General features: G+C 44.6%; 1 protein-coding gene across 1 annotated transcript; it reads right to left on the bottom strand.

Annotated features, from left to right (window-relative positions):
* Positions 1–3,602: 3,602 nt before the first annotated feature.
* On the bottom strand, positions 3,603–5,810 carry LOC123407466 (vesicle-associated membrane protein 714). The gene is made up of 4 exons (XM_045100599.1): positions 5,383–5,810; positions 4,903–5,093; positions 4,638–4,801; positions 3,603–4,009 (listed from the first exon to the last, which is right to left on the bottom strand). Exons 1-4 carry the CDS (start codon positions 5,603–5,605, stop codon positions 3,919–3,921), a joined length of 669 nt encoding a protein of 222 aa, XP_044956534.1. The 5' UTR covers positions 5,606–5,810; the 3' UTR covers positions 3,603–3,918.
* Between the last annotated feature and the right edge of the window lie 7,893 nt (positions 5,811–13,703).

The following is a 13,703-nucleotide window of genomic DNA, read 5'->3' on the forward strand; positions in this document are numbered from 1 at the left end:
AAGAGTTCTCCGGCAGCGTGACGGCGCTCCGGAGGTTGGTGATGATCTTGTCTCAGCAGGGCTCCGCCCGAGCTCCGCAGAAACGCGATCTAGAGGAAAAACCGTGGAGGTATGTGGTCGGGCTGCCGTGGAAAAGTCGTCTCAAATCAGCCCTAAAACCTCCGTATATATAGGTGGGAGAGAGGGGACCTTGCCTTGGGGCTCAAGGATCCCCAAGGGGGTCGGCCGAACCAAAGGGGGGAAGGACTCCCCCCCCCCCCAAACCGAGTCCTACTTGGTTTGGTGGGTGGAGTCCCTCTTTCCTTTCCCACCTCCTCCTTTTTTTTTCTTTTCTCTTTGATTTTTCTTCCAATGCGCATAGGGCCCTTTTGGGCTGTCCCACCAGCCCACTAAGGGCTGGTGCGCCACCCTCAAGGCCTATGGGCTTCCCCGGGGTGGGTTGCCCCCCCCCCCCCCCCCGTGAATTCCCGGAACCCATTCGTCATTCCCGGTACATTCCCGGTAACTCCGAAAACCTTCCAGTAATCAAATGAGGTCATCCTATATATCAATCTTCGTTTCCGGACCATTCCGGAAACCCTCGTGACGTCCGTGATCTCATTCGGGACTCCGAACAACATCCGGTGACCAACCATATAACTCAAATACGCATAAAACAACGTCGAACCTTAAGTGTGCAGACCCTGCGGGTTCGAGAACTATGTAGACATGACCCGAGAGACTCCTCGGTCAATATCCAATAGCGGGACCTGGATGCCCATATTGGATCCTACATATTCTACGAAGATCTTATCGTTTGAACCTCAGTGCCAAGGATTCATATAATCCCGTATGTCATTCCCTTTGTCCTTCGGTATGTTACTTGCCCGAGATTCGATCGTCAGTATCCACATACCTATTTCAATCTCGTTTACTGGCAAGTCTCTTTACTCGTTCCGTAATACAAGATCCCGCAACTTACACTAAGTTACATTGCTTGCAAGGCTTGTGTGTGATGTTGTATTACCGAGTGGGCCCCGAGATACCTCTCCGTCACACGGAGTGACAAATCCCAGTCTTGATCCATACTAACTCAACGAACACCTTCGGAGATACCTGTAGAGCATCTTTATAGTCACCCAGTTACGTTGCGACGTTTGATACACATAAAGTATTCCTCCGGTGTTAGTGAGTTATATGATCTCATGGTCATAGGAACAAATACTTGACACGCAGAAAACAGTAGCAACAAAAATGACACGATCAACATGCTACGTCTATTAGTTTGGGTCTAGTCCATCACGTGATTCTCCTAATGACGTGATCCAGTTATCAAGCAACAACACCTTGTTCATAATCAGAAGACACTGACTATCTTTGATCAACTGGCTAGCCAACTAGAGGCTTGCTAGGGACAGTGTTTTGTCTATGTATCCACACATGTAAATGAGTCTTCATTCAATACAATTATAGCATGGATAATAAACAATTATCTTGATACAGGAATTATAATAATAACTATATTTATTATTGCCTCTAGGGCATAATTCCAACAAATACTTCCAGGTTTTGTTCTAACAGTTTGGCCAACAAAAAATTCAGGCACTGAAAATTGCAACCTTGGGTGGAGCATGACCGCGTTTTGGCGAAGTGCCGGCATATGAGTTCCAGCTTAGTAAAATGTCTGCAACGTGGTGTTACTTTCAGCGGGATCTTTGCACATAAAAATTGCATTTTCTTTATTGTTCACTGCCTCCCCAAACCGCTTGTGTGAAAGGTGCTACAAAAATCCTCATGTTTCTCTTTTCTTCAGTCTTCACCCGAGTTCCACCACCACAATTCCTTGCGTTTTATTCTGCCAATCATTCTCAAGTCTCAACTGATTATTTCCTCGCTCGATCTCCTACAGCCGCATAGGAGGAAGCAGGGCAGAGGAGCTTTACCTCCACCTAAAAACTTAACATTCATCTCCATCCCCACCGCTCTCTCTGCTATCAAAAGCAAAAAAACAAACTACACCGCTCCTCTCTTCCGTTCTGTTGCTCCATCCGCTTTCTCGTTCCTATCCACAAAACATTAAGAATTCTTTATAAAACATAATGCAGAAGAATAAGAGAATACATAGTCAGTACCAGTTATTCCTTGCATGGCACCACTGACAACATGTTGAGCGGCAACATCATATACCTGCTGTGTTGTCGTAGTTGGTCCAAACACACGATCTGGTTGCAAATTTCACATTAGCCACTTAGAAGAGAATTTTGAAATTGAAAACAGAGTTTGCTGTTACTTAATGAATGCGGCAACGATTTCAAGCAGAAACATTTGGTCATTCCATTGAACAATCTGCCTACACAATTATATATCAACATTTCTGTATAATTTATCGACTGTGTTACACTATTACTCAACATATGTGCAGAAGACCAGAATTGTGGCATTGTTCAGAAGGTAGCAGTTATGCTTCTGTTACTACTTCGGGCCCTCAAGCAATCCACTCATCCTTCAACACTTCAAATTTAGTGAGTCTCACCATCAATCACTCGGTTTACATACCGTAGGCATAAGCGATGTTGGGATTGTGCTCGCTGCGCACGACAGTCTCGCCGTCCGCGTACCACGCGATCTCCTCCCCCTGCCCAATCTCCCGCGAGCTTCCACACACACACACACACACACACACACACACAAACACAGATTTCCTTCCACCACTCCCCTCCCCTCCCCTGCTCCGACGACCGACTGACCGGCCAAGAAGCCCACCGCCTATCCCTCAAGCCGGATCCGCCATGGCGCTGTACTGCCGCGCGGCGTCCGCTATCCGGCGGCGCGGGGCCCCGCCCATGCTCCCAGCGCGGGCCATGGCGTCGCTCCTCGGCCACGCCGAGCCGACGCCCAAGGACCCCATCCTCGGCGTCACGGATGCCTTCCTCGCCGACCCCTCCCCCGACAAAGTCAACGTCGGCGTAGTGCGTCCTCTCTCTCAGGACGGGAATGGATAAGCCGGGGAGGGGGTTTATGTAAATGAGCGAAACATTTTTTTATAACTTAAAAACGCGGGTTGAATATCGGAAAAGCAAGGGATGTTTCTGCAAAATGACCGACGACGTACGAAAGAAGCTATGCGTGCTTTATTATTAGGGGAGATAAATTTTATTTTTTATTGTAACCGTTGAAAAAATTACTGCATTGTGTCGAATTTTTGCTACATCGAAGAAAAAAATGTTGCATGAAGATCCAACAGTGCGGACGCGCGGGAGTTGGTGGATCGTGCGGCCCGGCCAAAACTTTCGGCCGGCGCAGAGCACTGCCCAAAGCGTAACAGTGGCAGCACCTCGCCCTCGCCCTGTCGTTTGCAGGGAGTAAGTGGGAAAGCCCACCAAGTCCCGCATATTTTTTTTCCTACTATGGGTGTCGACAAATGCTATTTTTGTGGGCTTGGATGTGGACACCGGGGACAGCCCACATCCAGTTGCAGCCTGAGCTGCTTCCACAGCAACCAGGATGTAAGCCGAGCACAGAAATATTCAGATCAACAGACGTTACTGCTTCCAAAACATCCATCCCAATACAGCTGACAATTTGCTCAACATCCAAGCACAAGCAGAGCAAGCAAAAGAACATAGAAGAAAGAAAACATACTCTGTTCAGTGTTCACATCTTTTCCAGAAAGGAAAGTACTATACATCAGTAAAAATTTCCGCAAACCAGTGCACCGAACGACTCTTGACTATTGCCACAAACATACCCAAAGAAGCACAAACGACATTTCATACTGTACACGCAGACCCGGTTTTGTACAAACATTTCATATCGACTTGTATGAGCAAAAACAATCTACCGAGAACTCAACTACGAATCTGTCGACCAAAACATAGGGTTTTCGCCTTGGAAGCTGAGCCAAACTTGGAACATCATGTATGGTGTCAAGCTGGTGTTCTATGATCTGCACGATGGAAGGGACAGGCCTCCGCAGAAAGCAGCAATGATAAGGTAAAGTAGCAGCACAATGACCGCCGTCAACACCGCCCTGCAACAAACGCAGAACAAGGAACATCTCAGGGGCTGCCAAACAGGTTGAACTGACATGTAGAAGTCAAAACAAATAAAACTCTGGTGTTATAGACAGCTACTGCTTAGCTGCACTTGCCAATACAGAGCTCTAGAATTTAGTTGAACAGGGGTTTCCTAGTCAGAACAGGGGTTTCAGTGATTTCAGTCATGACACACTAACTTAAGCAATTCAACTAGAGTGTTGGGGGATGTTTGGATGAGCTCTAGAATTTAGTTCAAATTACGAAAGCTCCTCTAAAATTACACCTTACCCGAACAGTGTAATGTACTCTTATCTGTATAATTTCCCCATATTTTCTTTAAGCAAAGCACATATCTTGCATTTCTCATAAAACTAACAGTTGCTTTTGATCGGAAACGACAGTTTCCAGCTAGACTGAATCTGGGGACATGGAAAACTATAACTGGCTGGAATCTGGTCATGTAGATGCCAGATCTGGAGGTGCTTTGTGGTATCAATAGGGACTTGCACACAAACTTTCAATGGCCATGCTACTGATCCATAGCTGGCGGCCAGTGTCCTCAAAAGTTAACAAGAAGGAAAAGAAAGTAAATCACTGAAGATGTAGATGTGTAGCACTTACAGAAGCTTGACATTCTTCATCCATAGAGCTCTTCGAAGTCTCTTGGATTGCTTGCGGAAGTGAAAGCCGCTGTCCTGCATTGTGGAGGTCTTGTCTACAAGAAGCGAGATGCGGTCGCCTCTGTCCAGAATCTTGTCTATGTTATCAACCATGACCGTGTGTATCTGCAGTTTTTCGCAAGCACAAGCATTGTAAGCTCAGCACTGCAAATTAAGAACATAATAGGACAGAAATGTCCCAAATGCAAACATTTTGTGGCACTCACCTCGCTGACTTCGCCCCGGAGGCGGTTGAGCGTGTCGGCGCTGGGGTTACTGGAGAAGAACTCCATTTGCTGGTGGAGCACCCTGGCGAACTCGTCGTTCATGGCATAGGCCAGCGCGGAATGGGCGACCCTGCCGTAGTTCTTCATGAACCTCATCTGGATGTCCTCGAGATAAATGAAGGGAACTCTCCCTGCATCACGAACAGACGGCATGCCAAAGTGTTAACAACGAGCAGAGCGATTACAGATAAGCTACTAGATGCTGGCAAGGCATGATGATCTATAATTGGTTGCTTCAGTACACAAAACTTGAGTATGCAATTCTATCCCAAAAATCCGAGATCATGTCGTGGCTGGGAGCAAAATCTCCCTACACAGGGGAGAAAACTGATATAGCTACAGCTCGATCGGCTAAAGTACAGAACTGGAGACTCAAGGAGGAGGAGGAGGAGGAGGAGGGGGTTAGTCGTAAGTACTGACGTCCGAAGGTGTCGTTGGCCATGCAGAGGAAGGTGAGGCCGTCGGCGGGGGAGCGGAGGACGTGGAAGATGTAGCGGTCCTGCGCGAAGCAGAGGCGCGCCTCGGCCTCGGAGGGGAGCTTCTCGAGGATGCGGCGGGCGACGGCGCCGGCGTTGCCCGAGACGGCGGCGAACTCGGCCAGCACCACCGTGCCCCGCGCCACCAGCGCGTACACGATCGCCATCCTCCTCCTCCTCTTCCCAAGGGGCGGGGGTGGAAATCGAAATTGGAAGTGGAACTGGGAAGCGGAGGCGGCCTGAGCTGATCTGATCTGACCTTGGGTCCAGGAAGAGGGGAGGGAGGCGTCTAGTATAACTGATTGGGAGGAGAGGTGCGATGGATGTGGGAAGGGGTTTCGGGATTTCGAGCGGCGCCGTGCCGTACTGCCGTCGACTACCCTTTTCTATTCTATTCTTCTACATTCACGCTTTTCTTCGCCCAATTTTCTTTCCTTTCGTTTCCCTCCCTCGCTCCCATCATTTGCTTTATACTCATAACTAATACTCCCTCCGTTTTTAAATATAAGTCTTTTAAAAGATTTCATTAAAAGTCCACATACGAAGCAAAATGAATGAATCTACACTCTAAAATATGTCTATATACATCTGTATGTAGTCTATTAGTGGAATCTCTAGAAAAACTTATATTTAGGTACGATGAAAGTAGTATAAAAGTATTTAGACAACTAAAATAATGATCTAAACGTTTTTATATTAGTTCACGAAGAAAGTATTATTCCACACCTATCTGTGCTATCTGTTTGCTTGTTAGCCAGGCTGCATGGGATCTCATTTTGTTAGCCCATGTAAAATGTGATGTGTTGGTGTGAAATGAATTGTTTTCTCCTTAAGCATTTGTGCTTTTTTTTATAATTAAACAAAAATTTCATTCACAGGACTTAGCAATATCGCTGGCTATCAAATCTAATAAAAAAACTAGCATATCCTCAACCATACTCATTGATTGATAGTACGGGTGTTTGCCCAGGTACCTATGGTATAGAAATAGGCACCCTGGTTAAGCGAAAACCAATTTGTATTTATAATTAAAAGCATGTTACATTGTATTTTTTTTATATTTAGGTACAGAGGTAGTACATGATTTTATACCGATCGTATCAAAAGTAAAAAATTAAAATACCTTGTATTTAACACGTATGTTGTTGCCCTATTGCTCAGAATGCCCAACTCAATTGTATTGGAAAATCGCAAGCAGTCACCATAGGCAATGATATATTCATCAACTATATATTGATATATAAATTTCGAAGGAACATATAACCGGAAGTCTATAATTATTAACATACATTTCTCAACTAGATTGAAAAAAGCTTTCAAGTGATTGAGATCCAAAGACCATAGCCATGGCAAAGTGTGAACAACACTTGGACTAAACTCAAGCAAATGGTATAATTTAGGTAGAAATAATCTTACTCAATAATTGAAAAGTATTCACATAAGAAATGCCTACACCAATTTTCTTTTAAAAATATAATTGAGAACAAGGTGGTGAAACATAGAGCAAGTATTGTAGCACAAGGGTTCACGCACATACCCAATTATTCTCGACAGGTGGAATCTTTTTTCGATAACTTATAGCATTGGCGGTACAAAATTATCTATCTATGCAGTTGATAGATGTAGTGATTACATATCCATGTGGATCACTAGATTCAGACATAGATGGTTCCCATTGGAATCTCGCTTCTGAATCAAAATGCAAAACGCGACATACATTGTGTAAAATCAATAAGTCACCATATGACTTATTATTATCGTCGCAACATTTGGTACAAGCGACGTAATGAGTTCCTTATGCATAAGGATTACTTCTACGATGAGGTTACCCATTCATGTTAAGCATCTGATCATCTAAATGACGGAATTTGAGATGAAAGATTTGGGTGAAAACTCGAACACCTTCACCCATATAATATGGTACACCATGTTGTCTATATCCAGATTCTATTGAAGGAATTGATTATGGACAAGTATTATCCATTCATAATTTCCATGGTTATTCGTTCTCTAGACTTAGAGAATGATTCATCTATACCATGAGGAGATGGAAATAAGATGTTGGGACCTATGGTTCCATATCACCGTGCATGCATTGGATCCACCAAACACAATTGGTTGAGACTCAAGAATATCTTTCGATATCTCCAGTGCATTGAACATTTTGTCCTAATCTTTCAGTTTCAGAGAAATCTAGACACCAATTGGCAAAGGATTGTGAGGAGATTCCCTAGGTGCAAGGAACATCAATTGGCAACAAGCTTCAAGACTCTACATTTTGCTTCTATGTGAGAAATCACAATTGAGTCCATAGGAAACCCATACCATTAAAAGGGGATGAGGTATCTGTAGGGAAACGTTGCATGGGAAACAAAAAATTTCCTACGCACACGAAGACCTATCATGGTGATGTCCATCTACGAGAGGAGATTTGGATCTACGTACCCTTGTAGATCGCATAGTAGGAAGCGTTAAGAAACACGGTTGATGTAGTGGAACGTCTTCACGTCCCTCGAACCGCCCCACGAACCGCCTCACGAACCGTCCCGCGATTCGTCTCGCGATCCGTCCCACGAACCATCTCGCGATCCATCTCACGAACCGTCTTGTGATCTGTCTCATGATCCGTTCTGATCTAGTGCCGAACGGACGACACCTCCGCGTTCAGCACACGTACAGCTCGACGATGATCTCGGCCTTCTTGATCCAACAAGTAGGACGGAGAAGTAGATGAGTTCTCCGGCAGCGTGACGGCTCTTCGATGATGGTGACGATCTACTCCTGCAAGGCTCCGCCCGAGCTCCGCAAAAATACGATCTAGAGGAAGAACTATGGTGTCTAGATCTGAGTTGCACGTGGCAAAAGTTGTCTCAAATCAGCCCTAAATCACCACTATATATAGGAGGGAGGGGGAGGAAGCTTGCCTTGAGGACCAAGTCCTCAAGGGTGCGCCGGCCAGGAAGAGAGGAGCAATCCTACTCCAATTAGGATTGGAAAGTGGAGTCCTTCTCTTCCTTCCCACCTCCCCTTTTTTTTTCTTTGGTTTTTTCTCTTCTTGGCGCCAAGGCCTTATTGGGCTGTCCCACAAGTCCACTAAGGGCTGGTGAGCCACCCTCAAGCCATTGGGCTTCCTCCGTGTGGGTTTCCCCCCTCCCGGTGAACTTCCGGAACCCATTCATCATTCCCGATACAATGCCGGTAATGCCCGAAAATCTTCCGGTAACCAAATGAAACCATCATATATATCAATCTTCGTTTCCGGACCATTCCGGAAACCCTCGTGACGTCCGTTATCTCATCCGGGACTCCGAACAACATTCGGTAACCACACATATAACTCAACTATACTAAAACATAATCGAACCTTAAGTGTGCAGACCCTGCGGGTTCGAGAAATGTAGACATGCCCCGAGGTACTCCTCGGTCAATATCCAATAGCGGGACCTGGATGCCCATATTTGATCCTACATATTCTCCGAAGATCTTATCGGTTGAACCTCAGTGTCAAGGATTCATATAATCACGTATGTCATTCCCTTTGTCCTTCGGTATGTTACTTGCCCGAGATTCGATCGACTGTATCTGCATACCTATTTCAATCTCATTACCAGCAAGTCTCTTTAATCATTCCGTAATACAAGATCCCGTGACTTACACTTAGTCACATTGCTTGCAAGGCTTATGTGTGATGTTGTATTACCGAGTGGGCCCCGAGATACCTCTCCGTCACATGGAGTGACAAATCCCAGTCTTGATCCATACTAACTCAACGGACACCTTCGGAGATACCTCTAGAGTACCTTTATAGTCACCCAGTTACGTTGTGACGTTTGATACACACAAGGTATTCCTCCGGTGCCAGTGAGTTATATGATCTCATGGTCATAGGAATAAATACTTGATACGCAGAAAACAATAGCAATAAAATGACACAATCAATATGCTACATATATAATTTGGGTCTTTTCCATCACATGATTCTCCTAATGATGTGATCCCGTTATCAAGTGACAACACTTGCCTATGGCCAGGAAACCTTGACCATCTTTGATCAACGAACTAGTTAACTAGAGGCTAACTAGGGACAGTGTGTTGTCTATGTATCCACACATGTATTTGAGTTTCCAATCAATACAATTCTAGCATGGATAATAAACGATTGTTATGAACAACGAAATATAATAGTAACTAATTTATTATTGCCTCTAGGGCATATTTCTAATAGTATCTATGATAATATCGTTGCTCAAGTGATTAGAATTAGCCACCAAAAATCCTCATGAAATTCTCCCACAAATATTCTGTCCAAAGCCTAAGTACTCAAATTCGGTGCCACCAATATTTCCAAATCGGCCCTACCGAGTTCTGCCCTAGACAGAATCCAGAGCCAACCCAACAATCTTGGTACCACCAAGTCTTGATTTTGATGCAACCGAAAAAGAGTGACCAACTCCGTGATTACCATTTGCTGAAAATCAGAATTTCTGATTTTTGCAAATCGGTGCCACCGAGTGTGGATAACTGCCTAGGTCAGCCAAATCGGACCACCGAGATCTATATATCAGTCTCACCGAAATGCCAAAAGTTGCCACATTTTGCACTAGTCGGTGCAAGTGAATTTTTGCTTTGGTTTCACCGATTTGGGCAATAATGTTGTAACGGTTGGATTTTTGGAGATGCCTATATATACCCCTCCATCTACCTCTCATTCGTAGAGGAAGCACCCATAACATACCAACACTTGCCCCATCTATTTTCTGAGAGAGAACCACCTACTCATGTGTTAAGATCAAGATATTCCACTCCAACCATATGGATCTTGATTTCTAGCCTCCCCAAGTTGCTTTCCACCCAATCAATCTCTTTTACCAATAAAAATATCTGAGAGAGTGCTTGAGTGTTGAGAAGACTATTTTTTGAAGCACAAGAGGAAGGAGTTCATCATACTTACCACATCTATTACCTTTTGGAGAGTGGTGTCTCCTAGATTGGTTAGGTGTCACTTGGGAGCCTCTGACTTCGTGTGGAGTTGAACCAAGAAGTTCGTAAGGGCAAGGAGATCGCCTACTTTGTGAAGATCTACCCCAAGTGTGGCTAGTCCTTCGTGGACGTAAGCCATGATGGAATAGACAAGGTTGTTTCTCCGCGGGCCCTTCGTCGGTGGAGCCCTCCGTGAACTGTCGCAGACGTTACCCTCCGTGGGTTGAAGTCTCCATCAACATGGACGTACAATAGCACCACCTATCGGAACCATGCCAAAAATCTGTGTGTGAACTCCGCGTTTGATATTCCTATCCCTACCCTCTATTTACCTGTGCAGGTCTTTACTTTCCGCTGCTATACTCTTAGACTTGCATGTGTAGGGTGTGCTTGACTCGATATAATTTCTAAAAATTTCCAATTATTAAAATTGGTAAAAGGCTAAGTTTTTATTTGGTCAAGTACTCTAATCACCCCCCTCTAGACATAATCCGGATCCTATAAGTGGTATCAGAGCATTGGTCTCCATTGCATTGGTTTCACAATCTAGGAGAGTATGAAATCTAATGAGGGAAATTACCACCGTAGAGGTCCATATTTTGATGGTATAAACTTTGCTAGCTGGAAGCATAAGATGAAAATGCATATTCTTGGTCATAACCCCGCCGTTTGGGCTGTTCTTCGTGTTCGATTGCAAGGTGAATTCTTTGGTGATGGAAAGGAACCGGATCGTGAAGCGAATGCAAATGAATTGAAGATGTTGTAATACAACTCTCTACATTCTATTTAATTGTCTATGCCCCGAAGAGTTCAACAAGATTAGTCGTCTTGAGAATGCAAAGAAAATTTGGAATATTTTGGTTGATATGCATGAAGGTGCCGAATTCGTCAGGGAATCTAAGTTTGATGTGCTATAAAGTCAACTTGACAAGTTCAAGATAAAGGATGGTGAAGGAGTCGCTGAAATGTACTCTAGGCTCGCTCTCATCACAAATGAGATTGCCGGCTTAGGAAGCGAAGAGATGATTGACAAATTCATCATCAAGAAGATTCTTAGAGCCTTGAATGGAAAGTATGCCACCATGTGCACATTGATCCAAATGATGCCAAACTTCGCAACAAGTCAAGCGGTGCATACAAAACTTCAAGTGGCACTTGTCGGTGTCAAAACCGGTAGATATCGGGTAGGGGGTCTCGAATTGTGGATTTTGGATCAATAGGTAAGAGGAGACAAAGGAGACGATGTTTACCCAAGTTTGGCCCCTCTTGATGGAGGTAAAACCCTACGTCATCCTCTTGTTTATATTGATGGTGGGGTATCGAATACAGAGTTGACATACCTCGAGATTGTATGTTGTGGTCTAAAACCCTATGAGTAATGATCTTAACCTCCTCTATGAACTAAAGCCGTACGATTTATATAGATACCGGGGGTAGCAAGGTTACACAATGTCGGTTATACCAAGTAGAACACATCCCGATTATTATCTTGCCATGGGGTGCACACCAAGTCTCCAAAGAGTCCGTCTTGGATATAGTGTTGTCTTGTAATTTGGATTCTAGTGATAGTTATAGGACGACCAAGGATTTTGGCCCATGAAAGTAGGTAAGCGGCCCGAGGACCCTTTATTCCCGGACTCTCTGAGTAGCCCCTGAACTAGCATCCAATGTCGCAGTCTTGATCTAGCATCTTTACGCGTCCAAAGTCTTCATCTTGCGAGACGAGTTCCCCTCATCCCCTATGTTTGGCTGACTCGAGTCCGGCTTGCATCGCATTCTCGATTGTCGAAATGTCGCATGGTTCACAAAATTAATTTTCTTATACAGGGTTAATCACACCCCTCAGTTCTCGTGCGCCAACAAGAGATAGGCGGTTCCAATAATATTTTCACAAAAGTCCTTCACGTGTAATCGGGAAAACCGCTTATTACATAAGCCAAGCATGCTTCCAGCAACACACCGTGTCTCCCCAGCCGTCGAGAAGAACACTGATATGTCTCCAACGTATCTATATTTTTTGATGGTTTCATGCTATTATCTTGTCAAACTTTGGATGTTTTGCATGCCTTTTATATATTTTTTGGGACTAACTTATTAACTCAGTGTCAAGTGCCAGTTCCTGTTTTTCCATGTTTTTGACCCCTTTCAGAGGAGATTTTGAAACAGAGTCCAAACGGAATAAAATCCCCGAAAAGATTTTTTTCGTAACGAAAGAAGATCATGAGACTTGAGAGCCAAGGCAAGTGGGCCCTAGGGGCCCCACAAGCCCTCACCCCGCGGCCAGGGGGGAGGTTGCGGCCCTCAGGCTTGTGGGGCCCCTGGACCTCCTTTGCCCTAGGGTTTGCGCCTATATATCCCCAAAAGTTCCACAAAAAATCAGGAGATCATCGGAAGTACTTTTCCGCCGCCGCAAGCTTCTGTCTCCGCAAGATCCCATCTTGGGCACGTTCTGGTGCCCTGTTGGAGGGGGGATTCGGATACGGAGGGCTTCTTCATCAACACCATGACCTCTCCGATGATGCGTGAGTAGTTCACCATAGACCTACGGGTCCATAGCTAGTAACTAGATGGCTTGTTCTCTCTCTTGGATCTTCAATACAAAGCTCTCCATGATCTTCATGGAGATCTATCCGATGTAATCTTCTTTTGCGGCGTGTTTGTCGAGATCAGATTATCTATGAATCTTATTTGAGTTTCTTCTGATCTCTCTTATGCATGATTTCATATCCTTGTAATTCTGTTCGAGTTGTGTGTTTTGTTTGGCCAACTAGATCTATGATTCTTGCAGTGGGAGAAGTGCTTGGTTTTGGGTTCATACCGTGCGGTGACCTCACCAAGTGACAGAAGGGGTAGCAAGGCACGTATTATGTTGTTGCCATCAAGGGTAAAAAGATGGGGTTTTCATCATTGATTTGAGATTATCCCTCTACATCATGTCATCTTGCTTAAGGCGTTACTCTGTTCGTCATGAAATCAATACACTAGATGCATGTTGGATAGCGGTCGATGTGTGGAGTAATAGTAGTAGATGCAGAAAGTATCGGTCTACTTGTCTCGGACGTGATGCCTATATGTATGATCATTGCCTTAGATATCGTCATGACTTTGCGCGGTTCTATCAATTGCTCGATAGTAATTTGTTCACCCACCATGATATTTGCTATTTTGAGAGAAGCCTCTAGTGAACACTATGGCCCCGAGGGTCTACTCCACACCATATTTTCAGCCTTACACTTTTTACTTTGTTGCACTTTCCGCCTTCAGATCTCACTTTGCTAACAATCT

The sequence above is a fragment of the Hordeum vulgare genome, chromosome 7H, assembly GCF_904849725.1.
Source record: "Hordeum vulgare subsp. vulgare chromosome 7H, MorexV3_pseudomolecules_assembly, whole genome shotgun sequence".
NCBI classification, from domain to species: domain Eukaryota; kingdom Viridiplantae; phylum Streptophyta; class Magnoliopsida; order Poales; family Poaceae; genus Hordeum; species Hordeum vulgare.